At 36.5% G+C, this 27,864-nt stretch overlaps 1 protein-coding gene across 6 annotated transcripts in view; it reads right to left on the bottom strand.

The window, feature by feature from the left end:
- Positions 1 to 285: 285 nt before the first annotated feature.
- Positions 286 to 27,864, bottom strand: part of AGL (amylo-alpha-1, 6-glucosidase, 4-alpha-glucanotransferase) — a 73,153-nt gene continuing 45,574 nt past the window's right edge. For all 6 annotated transcript variants that reach the window (XM_077952591.1, XM_001106354.5, XM_001106287.5 and 3 more), the window contains 10 exons: positions 27,210 to 27,312; positions 23,115 to 23,340; positions 21,190 to 21,301; positions 14,089 to 14,224; positions 12,407 to 12,519; positions 11,201 to 11,412; positions 9,449 to 9,546; positions 8,108 to 8,195; positions 7,857 to 7,990; positions 286 to 2,769 (listed from right to left, as the gene is read on the bottom strand). In XM_077952591.1, coding sequence (XP_077808717.1) covers positions 2,652 to 2,769; positions 7,857 to 7,990; positions 8,108 to 8,195; positions 9,449 to 9,546; positions 11,201 to 11,412; positions 12,407 to 12,519; positions 14,089 to 14,224; positions 21,190 to 21,301; positions 23,115 to 23,340; positions 27,210 to 27,312 — 1,340 coding nt within the window. In that variant the 3' untranslated portion in view covers positions 286 to 2,651. The remainder of the gene's footprint in view (positions 2,770 to 7,856; positions 7,991 to 8,107; positions 8,196 to 9,448; positions 9,547 to 11,200; positions 11,413 to 12,406; positions 12,520 to 14,088; positions 14,225 to 21,189; positions 21,302 to 23,114; positions 23,341 to 27,209; positions 27,313 to 27,864) is intronic.

The raw sequence follows: 27,864 nt of genomic DNA on the forward strand, positions 1-27,864 counted from the left end.
ACATGCCTAATGAAATAAATAATCCAAACAGTATAAAGTTCTTCCTGCTCTCTGCCTCCTGCAAAAAGGTAAGCACCTAAAGTAGGCAAGCACTGAATAAATGGCTCTGGTCAGCACTGACAAATTAATTGCCTCTGGGAGGCTGAGCCAGGAGGATCACTTAAGGCCAGGAGGCTGAGACCAACCTAGGGAACATAGTGTAGAATCCTGTCTCTACAAAATAAAAAATAAGTAAAAAACAAAAAATTAGCTGGGCGCAATGGCTATGAATGAAAGCAAAATATAGACCTTTAGAAAATACTTTTATTTTCTTAACACACAGAGATAACAATGACATTTGCCCACTAGACAGAGTAGTTCAAGACATATCAGAAGTGGATTACAATTCACATGTTACAATATTCATAAATATGACCAGTCTCATGTTTTCCCAATTATCTTAGAAAAGTTATTAAAATACCACAGCATACTAAACTGGCAAATTCATTTCTCATGTTAAAGAGTAATTTTGATTTTGATTAGTGAAAAACCAAGGCATAGTCCATTGTTGAAATATAATAATACCTTATCCAGCATCACTCAAGTATGATGCATTCTACCTAAACGTTCTTTAGTCAAATGACACCTTTTAAAAATCTAATTTTGTATTTTAACTACCATAGAGGAAATAATGTTTAACATGCCTTCTTAAACTTTAAAATATACCATGCAGAATATAATAATGTTCTTTCATTAATCTTCCTCATTAGAAAGATGAACTACTTAGTTTTCTAGTGCAACACAATATCCTAAAAATTTACCAATGTGGGTATTTGCCTTACTAGAGATAACCCAAAATGACTACATTTAAAAAATTGTGAATTTTAATTATTTTGGTCACATTTAACTGTCAGTGATTACTTCGTGCTTTGGCTTAAATATGCTGGTTTTCTGTTACCTTTCTTACCTCCCTTAATATCAAAGTTAGGGTAGAGCAACAAAACTACATAAACCTTTGATGAACTAATGGTTCTCTCAAGGAAAGTCATTCCTTTTACCTGCACAGTTTAGAGAAGGTTATATATTGAGCAAGGAAGGAACTGAAGAAGAAAGGGAGATTTGGAAACCAGTGTGTTTATAGACAGTGGTCAGATTATTGTCACAACTGTCCTTAAATTTGTAGGATTTAATCTGTTTCAGTTTTGGAAACCAGAAAACTAAACTAGTTAAAACTATCTCTAAAGCAAGGTCAGCTTTGAAGAGGAGCAGGCAGATAATCATAAAGTAAATTACACGAGCTTTCAAGAATGGGTATTTGACATCTGAAGCATTTGTAAATTTTTGCTGCCCAGAAGTTTTATTTGCTGGTTTTCTCCTTTAGTTTTATTTCTTAGTCATAGTTAAGGTTTTTAAGTTAAAAAATGCTACTTTTAAAGTAGCATTATTTTAAAACACCATTATTTTATTAGCTATAAATGAGCCACTGAATATTATATAGCAATGAAAGAATTCTTGCAACTACTTTTTTCCAATTGAACGCACAATGATTTAACTGTTTTCTTAAGAAAACAGTAAAAAACAGTAAAAAAGTTCTATCTAGGAAATAAGTTCTATTAAAAAATGTGAACTCATATAAACGTTAAAAACCTTTTTCCTTTTGTGACTTTAAGATTTTTAAGGTATCTTAAAATAAGTTAACATGAAAAATTTCCAATGATTTTACTGAATTTAAGATATATACTGAATTAATACCCATATTTTTGTTAAGATTCTTCTCAATGTTAAACTTGTCAATGTAGGTTCTGAGTTAATAGAAAACCAGTATCTACTATGATCTAGCAATAGATTTTTGAACATGAACTAAAGGTAGTTGAGTTTTAGAAAACTAATATAACATCCTTTTTTCTTTTTCTTTACAATTCTAGAAATATGACCAACCATTTCCATTTTGAAAATGTAAGCTATCTTATAATAGTAAACTAGAACTCAATACTAATTTTACAAAACTGTTTTCAGGAAATAAATTTCCTAATGCTTTGCCTGTTTCCCCACATAAGTAAATCATATAAAATATACTGTTGGCATTCATTATATTACACACAAATGAATATATCAGTGAAAAAATGAAAGCAGTTTGAACATCTGTGCTCCATTTAGGAACATATATTGTAGGTGGAAACTTCTATCATTCACCATTTATTAAATATTTATTAAATGCAGTGAGCATTGTATTAAGAATACTATAGTAAGTGGTGATAATATTAATGAACCACAGCCTATTCAGTATGTATTGTTACTGAAGATTATATATACCACAGTTAAAAGCTATCTTTCCATTTCTTTCATTATATTTTCATATTTTATTTTTATTTATGTACAAATAGAAGATTACATGATATTTCTTTTTCAAACTCTGGATTTCTAGGCATTTGAAGAATTCTTACTGAACTCAAACACATTTCATTGGTAATGATATTTCTTTCTGATTCAAATTGAAATCTACTCTGTACATTAAAAAAAATCAATGCTTTTACAATCTTACCTAATTGAGCATCAATATTATAATAAATGAGATTTTTAAAATGACTTGAGCCTGTGCATATAAGGCATTTACATATGATGGCCTTGCTTCCTATAACACAAGTAATTGCATACTTACTATCTGTAATCAACTATAAATCATAAAGTGTCTCAAGAATAGTAGAAATTGACCAGGCTTGTGTTTCACAGCTGAAAGGACAGTATTGGGCATTCTCATTGGTCAGTTCTGGAAGTCCTTTCCAAGGGGATCTGAATGAAAAAAAAAGACATTTTACAAAGACATGATTTAATACATTTTAACAAAATAGGCAAGACCTGGTGATTTTTGCCTTCTAGTGCAGAAAATAATCATATGTAGTCATTTGCTACAAAATAAAACAATATCCTAAAGACATACAAATGAATTTAGACTGAAATTATTCTTTGACATTCCATCTTTGGAATTTGAGACTTTTTTTTTTTTTTTTTTTTTTTTTTTTTTTTTTTTTGAGACGGAGTCTCACGCTGTTGCCCAGGCTGGAGTGCAGTGGCGCGATCTCGGCTCACTGCAAGCTCCGCCTCCCGGGTTCCCGCCATTCTCCTGCCTCAGCCTCCTGAGTAGCTGGGACTACAGGCGCCCGCCACCGCGCCCGGCTAATTTTTTGTATTTTTAGTAGAGACGGGGTTTCACTGTGGTCTCGATCTCCTGACCTTGTGATCCGCCCGCCTCGGCCTCCCAAAGTGCTGGGATTACAGGCTTGAGCCACCGCGCCCGGCCAAGGAATTTGAGACTTTTAAATACAAGGAATCCCTTTATGTATTAAAAACATAGAAGAAACTACCATTACAAGCTACATATAAATATAGAGATAAATACTCTCTCAGGCATAATTTTATTCCTTTTGGAGTAAGTTTATGAGACTCAAATTGTAATTATGCAGATGTGTCATGTGTGATCTTGATAAAACTGTAAAACTAAAAGTAATGAAGAAACACTAAGAACTACGATTAGGGGGGAAATGCCATTCCAGAGTACTTTCTACTTAAAGAAAAAAAATGTCAATCAATTTCTCATTCTACTGAATAATAAACTTAGTATTTATTATGCCTTTATATTCTAATACTAACTGCTTTACATATATTATCTCATTTAATGTTCACAGTAACCCTATAAGGTAGGCACCATAAGTATTCCTATCTATAGAGAGGTAAGAGAGATTTACAGAGGTTAAATAACTTGTTCCAGCCCTCTCTATCAGAACACAGTGATGTTAGTACATCAAATTTATTGTTAATTTCAATGTAATCCCTTAAAAATGAAACACGAATTTAAAAAGTACAGAAATCTGTAATGTTTCATTTTTAAGTTGGGTCGTGGGAACAGACTTGTTTCATTATTATGGTTTGTAACTCAGGGCTATATTACGTACACGCTTCAGTGGGCATCAAATATTTCATAGTAAAAATGGGAAAAAATAACCCCATTAGGTAAAATAGGGTATTTTGGATAATAACTAATATCAGCTGGGTACTATATTTAAAAAAAAAGTCATAGAAACCTGGAAAATATAGAAAATGTATGTTTCCAAGTATTCAAGCTACATCAGAGTAAAATGCCAAATGACTGAAGCTGGATAACTGGGCATCTGTAATGTGTTGAATTGTATTTCCACAGAATTTGTATGTTGAAGTCCTAGCCCCCAGTACCTCAGAATGTGAACCTGTTTGGAAATTGGGTCACTGCAGATGTAATTAGTTAAGATAATGCCACATGAAGATTGGAGTTTTGCTGCCACAAGCCACAGGATTATCAGCAGCTAAGAGAGAGGGCTGGAAGAGACCTTTCCCTAATGCCTTCAGAGGGAGGATGGCTCTGTCCATGCCTTGATTTTTCAGATTTCTGGCCTCTAGAACTCTGAGACAATATTCTGCTGTTTAACAATTTCTATTATTTAAGTCACTCAGTTTGTAGTGCTCTGTTACTGCAGCTCTAGCAAACTAACAGACTACCAAAATTAAAAAACAAAATGAGGTTACAAAACCATGAATATGCTGCCCATAATTAGACTTGGACACTAGGACATGGAATGTGTCCATACAAATATAAGGAAGTCCCTTTTCCCTTGCTTTCCTGAAAAATTCATCCTGAAGTCATTAGGTGGGACAGAGCATGGCAGGTGACCACAAATGGAGAGGAAAGGGTAATAGGTAGTATAGAGCAGGATGTTAGAGTTCAAGAGGTATGAAGAGGGAGTTCACCAAGGGTGAGAGTGGTCCCGAGTGGGCAGTTACAAACCAAGTGGTGTCAGGAGGGCTCCACACATACAGGCGACTTAGTGTGGGGTATCAGGCCGAAGCTGGGTGAGCAGACTGTATGTGGTGGTGACAGCCCAATGTGGGAAGTAGGTTATTAATTGTTGGAAAACGGAATTACAAATATAGAGAGGGAGAAAAATAGAATTAAACAGTGAGCAATAGATTGGAACTGGTGTAAACTCAGGTTTTCAATATACATAGGATACATTGAAATGAAGATACATGTGTATGTATTTACCTATATTTATGCATTATTATTACATATTCCCTAGCCCTATCTACTGGGGGGCATAGTAATAATCAATACACCATGTGTTCCGATCTAGCTTCTAAATAACATTTTTCACTATAAAGAGCAAGGGCTCCTTAGAGAATTGCCCAATTCCAGGCTGGGGTAGTGAAAGCAAAAGATGAGTCTTGAAAACCTTGCTGGGCCAGAAAGCAAGGAAGGACTTCCATACATGACAAACAGGAAGTAGTATGGACAGAAATTTCCCTCCTGTCTGATACAAATGAAGAACTGGACATTAAGACATTAGACATTAGGCAACAAATAGTGATCCTTGAGGAATGAGAAACAAATGAAGCAAACCCTATGATTACCATACCTTACTGCCTTGAGAATTTCCGGGATTTGGCACAGAGAGGGGGAACACAGGTGGAGCCTGGCAGACTTCCTTGAGTTGAACTGAGAATCCAGGAACACTATAAAGCAGCTACAATTTGCAGGATAGAGTACTAGAGAGGAGGGAGCTGTACAAAGAGAGAACTCTGAAGATATGCAGAGGGTCCCACTCAAGTATCTGTAGTGTACCAACCAGCAAATTCACAAGAGGAAACAACCAAAGAACAAGGAAAGAACCATCCAAAAGGATGAGAAGAAGCAGTACATGGCACTCACATAGTGTTGGGAACACTTGCTTGTTCCCATCAGGCAGATTTGAAAACGTCATAATTTTTGAAATACAGGCTAGAGAACACAGATAGGTCTTGATTCACTAATAGAGAATAATTATTCCTAGACCAAATCCTATTCCGGTCAGGTCTAATAAGCTTAAAATCAAGACCGGAAAGGATCAAACTCTTTCCAAGTAATTTCACTGCATTCCAAAACAAAGCTCAAAAACATTTATAGAAACACCAAAAATCTAGCACCCAACAAGGTAAAATGCACATCTGGTATCTAATAAAAAATAACCAGGCAAATGGCTGGGTGTGGTGGCTCATGCCTGTAATCTCAGCACTTCAGGAGGCCGAGGTGGGAGGACTGCTTGAGCCTAGGAGTTTAAGACCAGCCTGGGCAAGATAGCAAGACCGCTGTCTCTTCAAAAATCAAAAAACAAAAACTACCAGGCAAAGAAGCAGGGTGATCTGACCCATAATAAAGAGAATACTCACAAGCAAAAGCAACCCAGAAATGTTCAAAACATTAAACAGACATGGAAGATATAAAGACGACCCAGATAAGAGAAATGAAAACTACAATGTGTGAAATGAAAAACACCAGGATGGATGTGATGGTAGGTTAGACATAAAAATGTTAGCAGATTTCTTATCAAAACGATGTAACCACTTTAAAGTATGAAAGAGAGAAAGCTTAACTTTGAATTCTATACTCAGTGAAAATATCTTTAAAATAAAGGCAAAACACATCTGTTTTTACACTTACAAGAATTGAAAGAACTCATCATGAGGAGGCAAACACTACAAAGACATGATGGAAAAAGTCCTTCGGGTAGAAGGAAAATGATACAAGATGGAAATACAGAACATCACAAAAATATGAAGAGCACTGAAAATGGCAACTACAAGAGTAATTAGACTTTTTAATGTATTATTTAAAGATCATTAAAAAATAACTGACGGCCTAAACAAAAGTAGTAGCCATGTAGTGTGGGGGGTTATAACATGTAAAAGCAAAATGGATGACAATAATAAGCACATGGGCCGGGAGAGGAAAAATGAAACTATACTATTTTAAGGTTCTTTATACCTTACTTGAAGTGGTAAATCACTGGAAGGTAAACTATAAAGACATATACTATAAACCTAAAGCAACCATTTTAAATAAACAATAATTATATCTAATTAGCCAACAAAGGAGATTAAAATGAAATAATATTCAATGCAAAAGAAGCACAAAAAGAGGAAAAAGCTAACAAAAAACAGACAGAATAAATAGACAACAAACACTTAAATTTCACAATTTCAGTAATCACCTTAAATGTAAATGGTCTAAATATTCCAAAAGCCGAAACTGTCATGCTACAGGAGAGCAAGACCCGATTACATGCTACTATGTACAAGAAATCCACTTTAGATACAAAGACATAAATAGGTTAAAAGGATGATAAAATCTATACCATGGTGACAACCAAACAAAAGAAACCAGGAGTGGCTCTATTAATATGAAATGCACAGAAGTCCCTTATGTGCTTGTAAGAAAGGAGATGAAATTTGTGCTGCTTATTCATAATTTGAGGAATAGAACATAGATATACTTATGTATAATATAAAATTTGGGAAATTAAGATACCCTCTGAATTTATACTATCTTATAAAGATATGTAACTCTGACACTGTCTATTTGCTAATAATTAGGACAAGGAAGTGAAAAATGGTTTTTGAAATAACAGGCAAAAGACCAACTCTGATATTTTAACTATAATGAAAGCATTTCTGAAAACTATTTCTTGATATATCTTTAAATCAATTAACTCAAAAGGCCCAGGGTGAGTACCTTAAATTTTTATATTTATCCTGTGCTAACCATATCCAAAAACATCAGGAAAATTAAAAAAATCAAAATTCCACATGTATAAATCACACAATATCAAGACCTCAACTTAAAATAAATAACCTAAAATAAGAGAAAGTGAAAATTATATAACAGAATTTGTCATGTTAAAGAATAAAGGCTTCACTTTTCATTGGGATACCTAGGGCATATAGAAATCAATTCTAAGAAACTGTAATTTACCTAATAGCTAGTAAACCGACTAAACACTAGTTATGGAAATTACATGCTGCTGATGACTTACCTCTCAAGATGAACATAGTGTCGGGAAAGAACATTTTTAACCAAAACTATAGTCTTTGCAGTAGTCTCCGGGCCCATCAATCTGGAAAAATATAATTTTGCACGAAGAAAATATCCAATAGGCCACAGCCACTCCTAAAAAAGATTATTCAAAAGTAAAGACAAAAAAAAAAAAAAAAAAACCCATAAATGTCTAAAAATTACTTGAAAAATAATTTAAACTGAAACTCAGAAGATAAATGAAATTCTTACAGGTCCTTGGTGATAATTGAAACCTTTTGCAAGATTGTAGTTGTCATTGTCTAATGCATTGTCATAAATTCCACAGTAAACCATATCACTGCAAAATGATTAAAATTTAAGTTAAATAAAAGATGATCAGATATTACAGAGAAAGCATTGAAAAATTTCAATAACAAAGGTAAGAGAAATTAATTATTTTGTCTTCTAATCTACAGAATAAGCTCAGCATTAGTGCATCATTTATCTAACCTTAAATTAGTACATACTGAGTTCACAGGACTTTAATCATGTGTTAAAAATGATTAACAAATACTGGTTAATATAAAAACTGTAAAATATTCTGGTATCTTGCCTTAAAAGAAGCTAGCCTGGCACTAAATATGGGTTGGTTTGAAGTCAACTATTTCCTAGGCCTCTAATATATGGAGGCCTGTCTAATAATTGAAATATACATAGAATAATTTGAATTAGTAAAAATTAAAGACATGGTTTTATTAATTATAGATTGGAAAGGTAGTTTTTTTTTTTTTTTTTTTTTTTTTTTTTTTTGAGACGGAGTCTCGCTCTGTCGCCCAGGCTGGAGTGCAGTGACCGGATCTCAGCTCACTGCAAGCTCCGACTCCCGGGTTCACGCCATTCTCCTCCCTCAGCCTCCGGAGTAGCTGGGACTACAGGCGCCCGCCACCACGCCCGGCTAATATTTTGTATTTTTCAGTAGAGACGGGGTTTCACCGTGTTAGCCAGGATGGTCTTGATCTCCTGACCTCGTGATCCGCCCATCTCGGCCTCTCAAAGTGCTGGGATTACAGGCTTGAGCCACCGCGCCCGGCCGGAAAGGTAGTTTTTAAGCTTCTCCATAAAATTATTTTAAAATTAAAATTGGCTTATTATCAGGCTACAAATAGCAACTGAATATACATATTGCTTTATTATAATACATAGAAGTTAAAACACAGTTATCTATACTCCATTTGTTACTTTTTTTGGAGAGCTGGCCACAAGAGTAAGCTTTAATTGTGGGTTTTGGTGTGTGTGTGCGTGCATGTGTGTTTTAATACAGTGTCTCATTCTGTCAAGCAGGCTGAAGTGCAGTGGTGCCATCATAGCTCACTATAGCCTTGATCTCCTGGCTCAACTGATACTCCTGCCTTAGCCTCCTGAGTAGCTAGGACTATAGGTGTACACAATCTCTCCTAGATAATTTGTTTTTAATTTTTATTTTTGTAGAGATGGCATCTCTACAAAAATTTTTGCCCTGGCTTAAAAAAAAAAAAAAAGTAGGGTTGATGTCAATGTATTTGGATTAAATATAATATCAACAACATTCTTAATACTTATATTCCAACTTACTCTGGATCTAAAGTTTTCATGCCAAGGGGACCAAGCAATTTTTTTTCTGCAATCTCCAAAGCTTTCCATGCTTTTGCTGTAGTAAAGAGCTCAGGGGCCTAGTGAATGCCAAAAACAAATATATAAATTTTTAAGATCACAGAACAATTAGTTCCTACCCACAGAAACTATTCATAAACTTGAAAAAAAATTACTTAAAATACAGTGAGGGTCAGAATTTGAGTGTAGATACCTAACCAGATCTAATCCTATGAGCCTGACTTAGAAGGACTGTTTTTGGCCATAGAAGTTAGGATAGCTTTTAGAGGTGATTATTTCTCTGTCACCTCAAGAAAGTTACTCAGCTCTAAAAGGAAGTTGCCACAGCTACACTGAAGGCAGAACACACTTTTATTTTAACCCCTTTGGAGACAGGGTCTCCCTCTGTCACCAGGCTGGAGTGCAGTGGCGAGATCAGAGCTCAGTGCAGCCTCAATCTCCTGGGATCAGGCGATTAGCCTCAGCCTCCTGAGCAGCTGGGACTACAGGCTAATATATTTTTTAAATTTTTGTGGAGATGAAGTCTCACTGTGTTGCCCAGGCTGATCTTGAACTCCTGAGCTCAAGCAATCCTCCCACCTCAGCCTCCCAAAGTGTTGGAATTACAGGCATGAGTCACTGAACCCAGACAGCACACACTTAAATGTATGTAATTCATTCTTCGTCGAGTTTGTAATAGCTTTCTTTAAGTACATCTGATACCCATTTTTTGCTTCTGGGGCCATAAATAAATACAGAACTTTTACTCCAATAGCATGAGTAAATTTACTTGAGATACAAAGAAGAGAGAAAGCATTGTTGACTAAGAATATGCATTCATTTCAATGGTTAAATAAAATCAAGTGCACACTGAACCAAAGCTACCTTTGTGTACTTTTATACTTTTCATTCTACTATAATTTAGAGTACTAGGTTTGGTACTCTTTTTGACAATGTGAAAACAGCTAGGCAGGCATAGAAGAACACATACCTTCTCTATTTTACTTCCTTATAGTTTATTTTTAGACTAAAGTATAGATTTAAAAAAGGAGAGAATCTAGAATTCTTTGCTAGACAAAACTAATTGCAGCAATGCAACAAAGAAAACAGGATGTTAATTGAAGCTATCCACTTTAGTTCACTAGTTCAGGGCTTTCTAACTAGTGTGCTGAGGCACTGGTTAGAGCACAGGTGTGTAGGATACAGAGACCCTCAGCTTTCAGGGCAGCTGGGTGGGGCCTGAGGCTAACTGAAGTAGCTGGATCTAGCACAAGCAGCCTCCTCCATGTAGCCTATTGTGCTATACAAATATCATTTTCTTTTCTTTTCTTTTTTTTTAAATATGGAGGTGGGGCCTCATTATGATATCCAGGCTGGTCTCAAACTCCTGGGCTCAAGTGATCCTCCTGCTTTGGTCCCCAAAATGGGATGACAGGTGTGAGCCACTGCATCTGGCCACAAATATCATCTTCTATGTGTGCTCTGAATGTGAAAAACTCTAGGAAGCACTTCATCAGTCATCATCCATTATTCTCTGTTCTTGGATACTGAATGTTACAGGTCAAAGGTGATACGCATAATACCTGATGAATTAGAAAAGACTATTTAAAACTAGCTAGTAAGCAATATACTACTTTTTAGCCATTAAGTGAATTCGAAAACAAATGGGAATAAGGAACCAAGCAAACGCTAGCACATCATTTTCTGAAATGTTTTTACAAACGGATCACCTACCACAACCATTGCTATAGTAAAATTAGGCCTGAGCTGATAGTCACACCAGGGACTTGAAGCTCCATAACTATCTTTGTATATGCCACGTTTGTGAACCAGATTTGGATGCTTTTCATTTAAATCTGAAGGGTCTTCTGAAACATGAAATAGCTTTTCAAAGTTGTCTTGTATTTTTCTGTTCCACTCATCATATGAGACCTTTACAACCTTTCCTGAAAAATGACATAAGACATGGTAGTTTTAATCATTCAAAACAATTCACACATCTAGTTACAGACAAACAGTAATAGTTTATTTTTATCTACTACAAGGCAATGAATTATCCACTTTTGGAAAATGTGGCCAGACTGAATTGAGATGTGTTATAAATGTAAAATATAAGCTGGATTATGAAGATGTAGCACCACTAAAAAGGACGTAAAATAGCTTATGAATAATTTTATATTGATTACATGTTGAAACAATATTTTATATACGTACACTGAGTTAAATAAAATGCCTTTTTTTTTTTTTTTAAGACAGGGTCTGGCATTGTCCACCCAAGCTGGAGTGCAGTAATATGAACTTGGCTCACCACAACCTCTGCTTCCTGGGCTCAAGCCATCCTCCCCCCTCAGCCTCTCAAGTAGCTGGGACTACAGCCTTACATAACCACACCCTGCTAATTTTTGTATTTCTTGTAGACATGAGGCTTCATGTTGCCCAGGATGGTCTCAAATTCCTTAGCTCAAGTGATACACCTGCCTTGGCCTCCCAAAGTGTAGCGATTACAGGCATGAGCCACTGTACCTGGCTGATTTAATAAAATATCTTGTAACCAATATAACCTGTTTCTTTCTACTTTTTAAAATGTGGGTACTATAAAATTTAAAATTACGTATGTGGTTCACATTATTTTGGACAGCACTATTCTAGAAAAAGACATGTAAAGATTGCAAAATTGCTCACAGAAATGCAACTTGTTCAGTCACACTGAGGAAAAAGACAAGCACAATAAAGGCAATAGCTATGCTGCTTTCTTATCTCAGTTCAAAGTTGCTAAAAATATGGTCCAACTAGAATTGTTACAATTTTCACACTAGTAAATGAATTTTCTTTCTTCTTAATTTTAAGGGTTTCCCAATATTAGCTGATTGAATCAAATGATTACATAGGTTGAGAATATGCATAGTACATTTGAAGGTTCTTTGTAAATAACCATCTTACCATGTCTTTTTACTGTGACTTCATGATAAGGGAAAATATTTTTTTTGGATAATTCCAGCAACCAGCGAACAGCAGATTTACTCAGTCCCACAATTTCCACAGCAGACCCATCTCTAAAATTAAAAAACATATTTTTATTCTCTAAGTTGGAGTCCTTTAAGTACTATTTAAAGGGCATTCAGTAAACAATTGTAATGAATCATATAACTAACATATTATGAAAACTATTAAAAAATCCTTACTCTATAGGAATGTGTACTATATCATTAAACATTTTTTCCTCTCAGTGTTTTGCCATTGTCTGTCATCCTCACATGTTTTTTAAAAATTCTATGATGTAGAATGGGAATTGTGGAATAAAAGAAGATGGAAGTTGGAAAAGGTAGGACTAAGGAATCTGAATATTGGGATAAGGTACTAGAGAAAAGATAGCAAACACGAAAAATAGGGCTGGAGAAAATGAGGGAAGGCAGACACATTAATCTGAAAGCTCATTTTTAAGAAAAATAAAAGGGAAGTACAAGATCTAATGTACCAAAATAAATAATTTTAAAAAATTGGTAAAGCATGTAAAGATAGTAACTTATTTATTAATTTTTTTTTGTAGAGATGGGGCCTCACTATGTTGCCCAAGCTGGTTTTGAACTCCTGGGTCCAAGCTATCCTTCCACCTCAACCTCCCAACCTCCCAAAGTGTTGAGATTACAGGCGTCAGCTACCACACCCAGTCCACAACTATTAAATTTTTTGGACAATTCTTACTGAAGATAAAACTTAGAATAAGAGGCTGAGTGCGGTGGCTCATTCCTGTAATCCCAGCACTTTGGGAGGCTGAGGAGGGTGGATCATTTAAGGTCAAAAGTTTGAGATCAGCCTGGCCAACATGGTGAAACCTTGTCTCCACTAAAAATACAAAAATTAGCCTGTGTGGTAGTGAGCACCTATAGTCCCAGGTCCTTGGAAGGCTGAGACAGGAGAATTGCTTATATCTGGGAGGCAGAGGCTGCAGTGAGCCATGATTTGTGCTACTGCACTATAGCTTGGGCAACAGAGTGAGGCTCTCTTTCAAAAAAAAAAAAAAAATTAGAATAAGAAATTAACTTCTCAGCTTAATACAGTATCAGAAGCTCTTTTAATAGACATTACTTAATGGGTACAAAGTACATTATTTGGGTAATAGTAATATTAAAAGCTATTTTAATAGCATCTGATGTTAAGCATTTGAAATCATAAAAACTTCTTAAATGACAAACACTAGGAAAAAAGATTTAAAAAATTAGGAGGAAAAAAGGTTCAGAAAGTGAAAGAATTTCATAAAAGACGGAACAATTGGTTGTTTTCCATGTTTGCAAAAGATGGGCATAATGAAATGTTTACATCAATAAGCAGTTCAGGTTACGAAAATGTCTTAACCACTGGGATAATGAAACAGAAATCTTTCCTTTGAGGTGCTTGTAGAGAATCAATCCACGAGCACTTACAGAAAAGAACAGATAGTGTTACTTGATAACTTATATCAAGAGGATTGTGTGCATGGACAATGGGGAGATGAAGGGAGGAAGGCAGGGGCATTTTGATTGACTTAATATAAAGAGTTCATAGTTAACAGAATAAAAGATTCCACAAGTATGTGCTTTTTTAAAAAAGGGTATAATTACACAGCACTATAAAATTAACATTACCTTGGTGTGGCTGGGATTCCTGTGTTTCTAGCTCTGTCACTTTCTCCCATTTTATCCATCCATGTGCCACAATTGAAACGATTTCCTCCATAAACAAATCCTGTTTCTTCATCAACTCCTGCAGTTACATTAAAACCTAAAAAACAAAACATGTATAAAACAAAATTTTTATAAGTATTATATACAGTATATATAAATATTTTAAAACATGTACAAAATTTTAAAAATAATAAACTAGGACAACCACTCTGAAGCTCAGTTTGGTGATATCCTACGATTTTGTATCCAGAATATACAAAGCACAAAGTTGGAGATATGCATATTCTACCACATAGGAATTTCATTTCTATATATATTCTAGAGAAACCCTTATTTACGTGCACATGGAGATGTGTACGAGGATATTCACTGCCACATTGCTTGCATTCACAAAAAATAACTGCTCAGTAGAGGAATGGATAAACACTGTAGTTTATTCATACAATGGGAAACTCTCTATAACATTTGAAATTAATGAACTGGATTTACATGTATCAAAATGGATGTCAGAGCTAAATAATATATGTACATGGACATAGAGTGTGGAATAATAGACACCAGAGATTCAGAAGGGTGAGATGAGAGTGACAGATGAGAAACTACCTAATGGGTACAATGTGCATTATTTGGGTGATGGTTACACTAAAAGCCCAGACTTCACCCTTGCCCAACACATCCATGTAACAAAACTGCCCTTGTACTCCTTAAATTTATACAAAAAAGATAAATCTCCAAAACAAAATGGTTGAATAAAACAAGTTGCAAAAGGACATATATAGTGAGATAACATTTTTGTAAAAGTTTAATCATAGATAATACTGGTATATCTAATATCTGTGTATAATTTCAAAACATAAATTATTGATTATAGGACACATTATAGTACACTGAATATACGCTATGTAATATATAGCTTAAGTAATTTACACATACTCAAACACACATAAGTACACAAAGTACAAAAACTTCTGGTATGAAAAAAGGGAGAAGACTCATTTTTCCCTGATCTTCCTCTCTTAAGAACAATGAAAATCCCTGAGCGTAATACAGTGGACTGTCATAAGAGGACTCTAAAAGTGTAAAGAGGAAGGCAGATTGGCTAGAAACCTCAAGACTTGAGGAATGTCATAGTGGTGAGTTCCCCGGGTTTTTTTTCTTTTTTTTTAATTCTCCATATATACCAGTCTGGGTGAGATGTTGCCTTGGAAAAGCAACCTGCAACCTTCAACAGGTAATGACAAAAAGTTCCAAGAAAAACCAATTGATTCCAGCCAAAGGAAAAGGAAAGAGGGACCCTAACCAGAGAGAAACCTTTATGACAACACCCTATGCCAGCAAATACCATGGATGTCCTTTCTCCCTGGAATGTCAGTGGAGACTGAGTGGAAGCCTGGACTTCTATCCCCTACCTGGGGGTAGCAGATGGCTCAAGGCAGTGCTCCCCTTCCTCAGCAGCGTGGTACCCGCGGACACTACGAGGGGAATCTGGGGAGTCTGAACTTCCACTCCCAACCTGGCAGCAGTAGGTGGCCTTCGGGCGGCAGCAGGCAGCCCAGGGTGTTTCCCACCCCTGCTGCATGATGTTAGCACAAACTGGGTGGGGAGTATGGACTTCTACCCCCGGTGGGAGCAGGTCGTTAGGGACAGTGCTCCCTTCTCCTGACAGCATGCTGCCAGCAGAGACTGAGTGGAGAGTCTGGATTTCCATGCCCTGCCCAGCAGTGATGGGGTGCCCCTCACACTCCAACTAGAGATTTCAGGGAAGATCTGAAGAGGAGGAAGCTGCAAAAACGATGCTTTAAAGCTGTATAGGAAGGCCTGGGCAGACTCTGACCAATCTACATGTGAAACAGATGAGAATTAACACACCCAAAGAGAAGAGAAGTAAACTACACAGTGTGAAATTCCACTCAGGTTTCCTGAGTGGCCTCCTGATAGCCCATGAATGAAGTAAACCAGAATAACCTTGCTAAATATTAAATTGTCATTGAAACCACAGCCCACAAGAGTGGGCCAGAAGCTGCATACTAAACTCAAATAACGGCTACCTGGTAAAATGAAAGATTTCACAGGATCCAGTGTCCTATAACATAATATCCAAAGGCCTAGGAAAACATGAAAAACTACTTGTCAGGCCAAGAATTAGGAAAATCACAACCTGAATGAGAAAAGGCAATTAACAGGTGACAACACTGAGGTGACTCAGATGTTGGAAATATCTGACAGAAAAGCTTAAGGGAGGTATCATAAAAATGCTCCAAAGAGAATGATGCTTTGTAGAAACAGAAAACTCCATCTTAAAATAAATATGGAATTTCCAGGGACCTTGAATAGCCAAAACAATCTAGAAAAAGAACAAAGTTAGAAGACTCATGCTTCATTTCAAAACTTACTAAAAAGCTACACTAATCAAAACAGTGTGGTTCTGTCATAAAGACAGACACAGAGGTCTATGGAACAGAGAACCCAGAAATAAACCCTGTATATATAGTCAAACGTTTTTTGACAAGGGTGCCAAGACCATTCAGTGGGGAAGGGACAGCTGTTTTTTTTTTTTTTTTTTTTTTTGGCAAACAGAGCTGAGTAAACTGGATATTCACATGTAAAAAAAATTGACTTGGATTTAATATCGTATACAAAAACTAACTCAATGTGGATCAAAGACCTAAACATAAGAGTTAAAACTATAAAATTATTAGACAAAAATGTATGGCAAAAGCTTCATGACACTGAATTTGATGAGGCTTTTTTGCATATGATACAATAGGCACAGGTAACAAAAGTAGATAAACTGGACTTAATCAAAATCAGAAACTTTTGTTTATCAAAGGATACTTTTAAGACAGTGAACAGACAACCCACAATATGGGAGAAAATATTTGCAAACCATATCTAATAAGTGTTTCATACCCAGAATATACAAAGCACCCTGCACCTCAGTAACAAAAGAACTCATTTCATTCCCTAAATTTCAAAGGATGTGAATAGACATTTCTCCAAAGAAGATATATGTATGCCTATAAGCACATGAAGAGATGCTCAACATCACTAAGAAATCATTAAGGAAATGCAAATCAAAACCATGAGATACCACCTCCTAGCCACTAGGATGGCTACTAGTGGGGGGGAGAAAAAAACCAAGCAAAACCAGAAAAGTATTGGTGAGGATATAGAGGAACGGAAGACTGTTTACTATCAGTAAGAGTGTAAAATGGCACAGCCACTGTGGAAGACAATGTGGTAGTTCCTCAAAAAGGTCAACAAACAATTATCACATGATCCAGCAAGTTCTCTTCTAGGTATATACCCAAAAGAATTGAAAGCAGGGACTCAAACAGCTATTTGTACACCAACGTTCACAGCAGCATTATTCCCAATAGCCAAAAGGTGGAAACAACCCAAACGTCCATTGACAGATGAATGGAAACACAAAATGTGGTATGTACATACAATGGAATATATTAAAAAGGAAAGAAATTCTCATATGTATGATAAGAGGTTAATATCCAGAATATATAAGAAACTTCTACAAGTCAATAACCAAAAAACCAAAAAACAATTAAAAAATGGGCAAAGTGCTTGAATAGACAATTCTCCAAAGAAGACCCATAATTGGCAAACAAACATATAAAAAGATGCTTAACACTTCTAATCATTAGGGAAATGCAAATCAAAACCAGAATGAGATATCACCTCACGCCCATTAGGATGGTCACTATCAAAAGAACAGAAAATACCAGGTGTTAGCAAAGATGCAGAGAAATTCGAATAGTTGTGGGAATGTAAATGTTGCAGCCATTATGGAGAATATTATAGAAGTTTCTCAAAAATAGAAATAGAATAACATACGATCTAGCATTCCACTTTGAGTATATATACATAAAAATGAAAGCAGGATATTGAAGAGATATTTGCATACGCATGTTAACTGCAGCATTATTCACAAGAGCCAAGAGATGGAAACAATAAAATGCCCATTGACAATGAATGAATGAAGAAAATGTATGCACACAATGGAATATTATGCACTTTGAAAAATAAGGGAATCCTGTCACATGCTATGAGATGGAGATGAACCTTGGCATTATGCTAAGTGGAAAAAATCAGTCACAAAAGAACAAATACTGCATGATTTCATTCATATAAAGTATCTAAAGTAGTCAAAATCATAGGGACAGAAAGTAGAAAGGTGGTTACTAAGGCATGGGAAGAGTGGGGATGGAGGAGGAGGAACTAGTATTTCATGAGTATCGAGTTTGTTTTGCAAGGTAAAAAAGTTCTAGCGATCTGTTCCACAACAATGTTAATATATTTAACACTACTGAATTGTACATTTGAAAATGGCTAAGGTAAATTTAAAGTTATGTGTTTTTTATCACAAAAAGGACAAAAAAAGGAATAAAATTCTGACATCTGCTACAACATGGCTGAACTTCAAAAGAATTATGCTAAGTATGTACAACTCTTATGTATTGATAAAAATATAATTATGCTAAGTGAAATAAGCCAGGTACAAAAGGGCAAAGACTGTATGATTCCACTTATATGAGGTCCCTAGGATAACTGAATTTATAGAGACAGAAAGTAGGATAGTGGTTCCAGGGGCTGGGGAAGGAGATAATGAGGAGTTACTGTTTCAATTAGGAATGATGACAAAGTTCTGGAGGTGGACAGTGATGATGGTTGCACAACAATGTGACTGTACTTAAAGCCACTGAACTGTACACTTAAAATGGCTAAAATTGTAACTGTTATGGTAAAATGGTAAATATACATTATGTCTATTTTACCACAATAAAAAAAATAGTAAAACAACAACAATAACAACAACAAAAAAAGAGCACTCCAATTATACAATTATAAAATGGACAAAATTTACAATTATAAAATGGATTGGGCTCAGTGGCTCATGCCTATAATCCCAGCACTTTGGGAAGCCAAGGCAGGGGGATTGCTTGAGGTCAGGAATTCAAGACAAGCCTGGGGAACATAGGGAGACCCCCATCTCTACAAAACAATTTAAAAAAGAAATTAGCCAGGTTCAGTGGTGCACACGTGTAGTCTCAGCTACTTGGCAGTCTGAGGCAGGAGGACTGCTTAAACCCAGGAATTAGAGGTTGAGTGAGGTATGACTGCACCACTACCATCCAGTTTTGGTGACAGAGTGGGACCCTGTCTCTGAAAAATAATAAAGAAAGAGACAATGTGCAAAATATGTGAACCGACATTTCAGCAAAGAGGGAAGATGGATGGCAAATGAGCACATGAAAAGATATTCCACACCATTAGCCATTAGGGAAATGCAAATTAAAACCACAATGTCCAGCCTGGCCAAAACATGGTGAAACCTCATCTCTACTAAAACAACAACAACAACAACAAAGAATACAAAAAATTAGCCAGGTGTGGTGGCATGCACCTCTAGTCCAGCTACTCTGAAGTACAAGAATCGTTTGAACCCAGGAGGCGGAGATTGCAGTGAGCTGAGATTGCGCCACTGCACTCCAGCTGGGGGACAGAGCGAGACTCCATCTCAGACCGCCCCCACCCCACCACACACAGTTGGTAGTGGTCATGAAGCTATCAGAACAGCTTAAAAGAAAGGGGTACCACCATTTATTAAAATGGTAAAACACTCTGGAAAATAGTTTGGCAGTTTCTTCTAAAACAAAACATATACTTACTATATGAACCAATTCCATTCTTGGACATTTATCCCAGAAAAAATGAAAACCTATGTGTCCCACAAAAACTTGTACATGAATATTCATAGTAGCTTTACTTGTATTAGCTAAAACATGAAAACAACCCAAATGTCCTTCAATGGATGAATGGTTTGGATGAATGGTTAAATAAATACTGGTATATGCATAAAAGGGAATACTACTCAGCAATAAAAAGGAATAAACTATTGATAAATGCAACAACTTGAATGGATCTTAAGGGTATTATGCACAGTGAAAAAAATCAATCTCAAAAGGTTATATAGTATATGGTTTCATTCATATAACATTCTTAAAATGACAAAACTATAGAGTCGCAGAACAGATTAGTAGCTGCCAGAGACCAGGGTTGGGGGTGGAGTGGTTAGGTGTGACCACAAAAGGGTACACAAAGATCTTTATGGTGATGGACCAGTTCTGTATCTTGATTATGGCAGTGGCAACATGAAGCTATACATGGGGTCAAATTGCACTCATCTACACATACACATACACACACATGTGAATGTAAAAACTGGTAAAAGTTGAAAATATACTGATGTCAGTCTCCTGATTTTGATACTGTACTGGGTGAAGAGTTCATGGCATACTATGTATCATTTTTTCAACTTCTTATGAGTCTAATCTTTCAAAATTATAAAGTTTAAAAAACCCACATGAACATAAAACAATGCATGTTTTACAAAATAATATACAATAAACCATTGGAATGACTAAGGGGAATGGGGAATAAAATGAAATAAATTACTATTAGCCTTGCATTGGCAGCAATGATAGTGTGCCATGAGATGAGGAACATTACAAACTCAAGAGAAGTTAGAAAAGCACATTTATTTTAATACGACATACAAACAAACCTTTTTACAAAAAGTATTTTATAAGTGCCTAGGCTCTTGAGACAGACCATGAGTAAAGTCTACCTCTACCACTTAGTAGCTATGTGACTCTGGGCAAGCTACTCTGCTTCAGTCTTCATTTAGTAAAAATGGAAACAATATCACTCATTCCCAATGTTTTGGGGAGTGTTAAATGGTAATAACATAGGTAAAGTAGTCACCACAATGCCTAGCACATAGTAAGCATGCAGTTCAGTTCATGGTGATCATTATAGTTATAAATGAAACCACCAAAATTATCTTTCAAATTGGCTGACAAAAGACATAAAATTTTATCTTTCCTCTAGAAACTACAAACTTGGTGAGATCAGGAACTATGTTAATCTTTTTCATCATTATACTGTGAGGTTTGGCTTACAAATAAATATTTATTAAGTGAACAATTACAAGGTTTAATTTCATCATCTCGATAAATGTGTACTATTTTAGTTAAAGTTCTGTACCTTCATCCTTCATGTTTCGATCTATCTTGGGACCAGCATTCCTTTCTCGGAACTGTATGCCCTGCATGTGTCTTTGCATTGCTTCCTGTATGACTTCAAACAATGGCTGATCCTGTTTGAGACATAATTGGGTGTTACCTCTGTTCAAAATTACATTTTTCTTATTTTCCCCCAAATCTGACAACTGAAGTAATGTGAAAATATATAGTTTCATTTGGAGTGAGAAATAGGAATTGGGTGAGGCCAGGGTAGAAGCAGCTCCTATATACCAAATAATACAGATGAGCATACTAATATTTAACATCAGTAGTTTTGACTATTCATGTCTGTGACATAAAATAATCTGTTGATATACAAAAATGAATCTAGAGAGCTTGTACAGTTTCTATTAAAGAGATCTGTTCAGCTAATAAATGAACCTAGCTTGTTATCCAGCTTCTGAATTTTAAATTGGCATTGCTATTCTTGCTCATCTGCATACATAGGTAATGGGGATAAATTATGTGCTAAAGGGGAACTCTCAAATTTGAAGATCCATAATGACTTTGGAAAATACCCCAGTGAATGTAAAGAATTCATAAGTCATTTTCTTTACCCATATAAACAATAAATGTGATGCTCAGGATGACACCTGGGAAAATATACAATTATATTTTTAAAAATAAGGTAAAGAATGTTAAATAGAAGCAAAATGTTTAGAGTCCTTACTTGTTTATTATGTTTCATTTTAAAGACTCTGAATAAAACCAAAACTCTACAATATAAAAATTCTACTAGTAATTATAAAAATTATAAAGCTGTGAATAAATACTTTTGGATAAACTGTGAGAAAACAAATACTTATGTGTAAAATAATTACCTGCCTGATAGCATGAACCTCTATATTCATTGTAACGGAAATGTCCGTCGATAACAGAGGACAAATAAAAAAAAATTTTGGACAAATGTTCTTTGAGTACTTCATGATATAAATAAATATCATGAGGACACAAATATATGCTAGCCCTGAAATAGCTTACACAGCTACTACCCCTCCCCACCCCCCAGTCATATATACCAAACTATTCATATAAAGGCCTATCAGAAGTAGCAAAAGTATAGCATTATTGTTCATTCTTGATTGGGGAAATAAACACTCAAAAATGTCTATCCATTCTTCACTGTTCATAAGATAATCTTTAAGCTCCCTGGATTGGTAGTCAAGGCTCTCCATAACCTGGCTCACCCTTTCCATAATCTCTTACCACCCTGCAGATATAGTACACAAAAAGCCAAACCAGATTGACTTTTTCACAAAAAGTATTTTATAAGAGCCTAGGCTCTTATAAAAGCACGATAAGTACTATGTCCCCCAGACTGTGCTTCAATCCACTATGCGACCTTATTATTCCTTTCTTCTTCTTCTTCTTTTTTTTTTTTTTAAGAGACTGAGTTTTGCTATGTTGCCTAGGCTGGACTCATACTCCTGGCCTCAAGTGATCCTCCTGCCTCAGCCTCCTGAGAAGCTGAGATTACAGGTGTCTGCCACACACCCGGCTTCTTTTCATCTTTAATGTCTCCCAACAACCTTCCCCATCTCTCCTAAAGTCCTACTCACCTTTTATGGCTCATTTAGGTGAAACTTTAGCTACTTTCTAAGGTTCTCCCTGAGACCTACTTACTGGAGCTTCTCTTTCTTTTAAGAGACTACACAACACTTCCTCTACACTCTATTGCAATGGCCATATTTATGTACACATCATCATTTCTTCTACCATGTTGCAAAGTTCTTTAGGCAAAGACGAATCACTTACAGTACCAGCAGGTGCCAAATCAATACTGACATTTGAAAAATTCTTAAGATTTGGATTCTTAATTACACTTATTTTTACATTAGAAACTAAAAGTCATTTTTCAGAAAAAATTATTTTAAGAAATATCTTTACCAGTGTGCCAGCAGGCAAAGGAGCAGAATCATCTGTAGGATACATTCTGGAAACTGGACACTTGAGAATGTCTAGACCATTTGGAACCATTTTACAGTAATCCTGGATACACTGCAGCCACCACCACACAGCATCCCGACAATTGTATCTGGCATAAGTTCCTTCACCCAGTAGATTAGGAATGAGACCATGCCTCAGGGTACCAGCAAATGCTAAAATAATATTCCTAAAACAACAGAATTAAGTGGATCAGAAATGAAAACAAAACAGTCACTTTCGGTGACTATACTTTGAATGCATTTTCTCTCTTGACCTATTTCTTTATATTTTCATGTAGAAAGTAGTCATAACATGATAGAGTAAGTACTGAATTAAAGTCAGGAACCTTGATTCTAGCCTAGAATTTTATGCTAACAATCTGTGTGACTCCCTCTCTGATACAGTTTTTTCATGTGAGGTTGGACTGGGTGATTTTTAAGGTACCTCATAGCTCCAGATTCTACTTTTGAAGTCTATGGTATTTCAAAATTGAAGTAACTATTAAACATGAACTTTATTATTTTAAATAGCAGAAACCAAGAGTAAAACAAACATATAAGAAAACAAACTGGCCGGGCATGGTGGCTTACACCTGTAATCTCAGCACTTTGGGAGGCCGAGGCTGGCGGAACACCTGAGGTCAGGAGTTTGAGACCAGCCTGGTCAACATGGTGAAACCCTGTCTCTACTAAAAATACAAAAATTAGCTGGGAATGGTGGTGCATGCCTGTAGTCTCAGCTACTCAGAAGGCTGAGGCAGGAAAATTGCCTGAACCTGGGAGGCAGAGGTTGCAGTGAGCTGAGATTGTGCCAGTGTACTCCAGTATGGGCGACAGAGCGAGACTCTATCAAAAAAAAAAAAAAAGAAAGGAAGGAAGGAAGGAAGGAGGGAGGGAGGGACAGAGGGAAGGAGGAAGGGAGGGAGGAAAAGAAAGAAAGAAAGAAAGAGAGAGAAAGAAAACAAACTGGTAGAAGACAGTTTATGTTTTAAAGCGCTATTTTACTATTATATACCAAATCAAAATTTAGTTTGTAAGACAGCATGGCACTCTAGAAACAGCATGAAATTAAGAAATAAGAAGGCTGAAGTCTAAATCCTAGCTTTGCCATCTGTGTGACCTTGGAAATGTCATTTAAAATGTCTAGGTCTTACTGCTTTTTGGCTAAACCATTCAGAAATTTTTATTAATTCTATGTCTCAATTTAATGCCCATTTTTTAAACAGTAATGCAATGGGAAACTTTTTATTTATAAAGAACAAAAATATTAGTATAGACAGTGACACTTTCAATTAATAAAAGGTCAGGATAGTGTGTGTGTATGTGTGTGTGTATATATGTATGTATGTATGTATACATATGTGTGTGTGTGTGTGTGTATATATATATGTATTTTTTTTTAAGAGACCCTGTTGCCCAGGCTGGTCTTGAACTCGTGGACTCAAGCAATCTGCCCACCTCAGCCTCCCAAAGTGCTGTAATTACAGGTGTGAACCACCACACCGGGCCATAGTGCTAGCAATCATAACCATCTGGAACAACCTTGTACGCTTTAACAAAATGACCTCTGATTCATGATGACTTCTGTAGAGGGAGGAAGTAGAACCATCTGAGGTAGAGGTATATGTCCACTAAAACGAATTTCCTACAATTCGCAACCAATCTTACAGTTGGTTGTGGCCAGAACTGATGCATGGTAAGTGTATGGAGAAGAGGTGTGTTCTCCTAGCTCTCTTTCCCTCTCTGCTTGCCTCCTGGAGAGGCCCCAGAAGCCATGGAAACTGATAGATCCTCAAGCTGGAAGAAACCTGCTTCCATGAATCAGTATGTGGAAGGCTGCTTACTGAGCATGCATCTATGACTACAAGCAAGAAATAAATCTGATTTGTGAAAAGCCATTAAGATTTTAAGTGTTTATAATTTACGGCAGCTAGCACTACCCTAACAAATATCCTCTGGGATAATATATTATTCTCTGGGAATCACCTCTAGATCAGGGGTAGGCAAACCTTTTCTATAAAGGGCCATATAGTATTTTAGGCTTTGTGAGACATATATGAATTCTGTAGCATATGCTTTCTTTTTCTTTTAAATGACCTTTTAAAAAGGTAAAAGTTATTCTGGTTGGGTGCAGTGGCTCACGCCTGTAATCTCAGCACTTTGGGAGGCTGAGGCAGGCAGATCACAAGGTCAGGAGATCGAGACCATCCTGGCTAACATGGTGAAACCCGGTCTCTACTAAAAATACAAAACATTAGCCAGGCATGGTGGTGGGCGCCTGTAGTCCCAGCTACTTGGGAGGCTGAGGCAGGAGAATGGCGTCAACCCGGGAGGCAGAGCTTGCAGCGAGCCAAGATCGCACCACTGCACTCCAGCCTAGGCGACAGAGCGAGAGTCTGTTTCAAAAGAAAAAAAAAAAGAGGTAAAAGTTATTCTTTGCTCACAGGCCATACAAAACCGGCGATAGGCCATAGTTTGCTAACCAATAATCTAGACAGTCCTATGTAAAATTAAGCAGCGGAAATTTGTGATATTGCATAGAAGTGATAATTGGGAGCCTAAACAATATTAATAATGATAAAAACTAACAGTTATGAAATGTTCAGCATGTGGCAGATATTATTCGAGACACCTTAACTGTATGTGTTCATTTGATCCTCACAAGTACCCAGTGAGGTAATTTGTCAGCTGGTAGTTTGGAACCAGGATTAGAAGCTAGCAGTCTGGTCTAAAGCCGGAGTTCTTAATCACTATACTACGCTGAATGCTGATGTTCCATTTCCTTCTTCTAAATTAGTAATTCAGGGGCATTTAGAGAAGAAGCAAACAGCTTCCTAAATTTCTATAGCTCCATAATGATAGTAAGAAAAGGTCTTATATCCGACTAGCAAAAATGCAATTCATTTCAGATGCCCACCTAAAAACTTCAGTTTTAAAAGTATCAAAAATAAAATTTTGGCATGTAAGGACACAAATTTCAGTTATTTTCCTGATGGTATCAAAACAAGGTATCATATAAATGCCTTTTTGCTAAAAGTTTTAACTTTTAGACCTGTGCTTTCAAACTTCAGCCTTAGCTTGTTGATAATCATCCAGAGACCTTGTGAAAACACAGATTTCTGCCCAACAACCCTACTCTCTCTATGTGCAGGTTTGGATTTGGGAGGCCTGGCATAGGGTCCAAGAATCTGCATTTCTAAAAGCTCTCAGGTGAGGGTGACACTACTGATGTGTGGAACGCATTTTGAGTGGCACTGCTGTAGCGCTTTCCTTTCAACCTCCAATAAGTTCATTCATATTATTGTGACATTAAAAAAATACCATTTTACGGCCGGGCATGGTGGCTCACGCCTGTAATCCTAGCACTTTGGGAGGCCGAGGCAGGCGAATCATGAGGTCGGGAGTTTAAGACCAGCCTAACCAACACAGCGAAACCCCATCACTACTAGAAATACAAAAATTAGCCGGGCGTGGTGGCGGGCGCCTGTAATCCCAGCTACTCAGGAGGCTGAGGCAGCAGAATGGCTTGAACCTGGGAGGCGGAGGCGGAGGCAGAGGTTGCAGTGAGCCGAGATTGTGCCGCTGCACTCCAGCCTGGGCGACAGTGCGAGGCTCTGTCTCAAAAATAAAAAACAAAAAAAACCAAAAATAAACCATTTTAAGTCTAGAAAACATAAAACAAGGTTACAAGGCTTGACAACAAATAGAGGAAAACTTGATATTATAATTCTGCAAGACTGAAAGACTAGCAATGCCTTCACTATAGAAGGCATAAAAATGTTATAACATTTTTAGTTTTGTTGAAATAAATTAGCTAATGCTAAAGATAACCTGTCTTGTAATATGAAGGACTAGAACTTAGTGACTTCAAAGATTTTCACCCCTTTGAAATTTTATGATCCTATTAAGTGAACATACAAAAACAAAATTAAAAAATACCTAAAGAAAATACAGCTACCAAATGTTGAGAAAAGATGGGTAAGAAGGAAAGCTTGAAGAACACGTAAAAGACATTCAGACATAAACTTGCAGTACAACACTTTAGAGGATCTCCTACCTGGCTTCTACATAGCGTCCAGTAATCAGCAGTATGCCTCTAAGTGCAATAAAAGTATCCCTTCCCCAGCAGCGGAAAATACCAGAAGAAAAATGAGGTAAGCCTAACGGAAAACACAACAAAATAATACGTTAACCAGAATAATACACACAAACCTATGAACTCCATTACTATAGAACAGTTCCTCTAAACCGGGGGTACAAGACAGGTACCTGCAAATCCTCTAAAACCATCTAAAATTATTTGTGCTAACTTTTGTCAAATGAGATTCCATCCTCTTATCAGATTCCTAAAGGAATCTATGACCTAAATAAGATTAAGAACCACTGCTATAGAGGGATACTTATCTAAATTGAGGTGTGAGTACACAGGTAAACTTTTCTTCTTTCTGAGAGAGGGTCTGGCTCTGTTGTCCAGGCTGGAGTGCAGTGGCACAATCTTGGGTCACCGTAACCTCCACCTCCTAGGCTCAAGCCATCCTCCCACCACAGCCTCCCAAGTCACTGGGAGTAACTGGTGGACACCACTGTGCCTGGCTAGTCTTCATACTTTTTGTAGAGAATGAGGTTTTGCCATGTTGCCTAGGGTGGTCTTGAACTCCTGAGCTCAAGTGATCTGCCCAACTTGCTCTCCCAAAGTGCTAGGATTACAGGCA

This window comes from Macaca mulatta, chromosome 1, assembly GCF_049350105.2.
Source record: "Macaca mulatta isolate MMU2019108-1 chromosome 1, T2T-MMU8v2.0, whole genome shotgun sequence".
NCBI lineage: Eukaryota > Metazoa > Chordata > Mammalia > Primates > Cercopithecidae > Macaca > Macaca mulatta.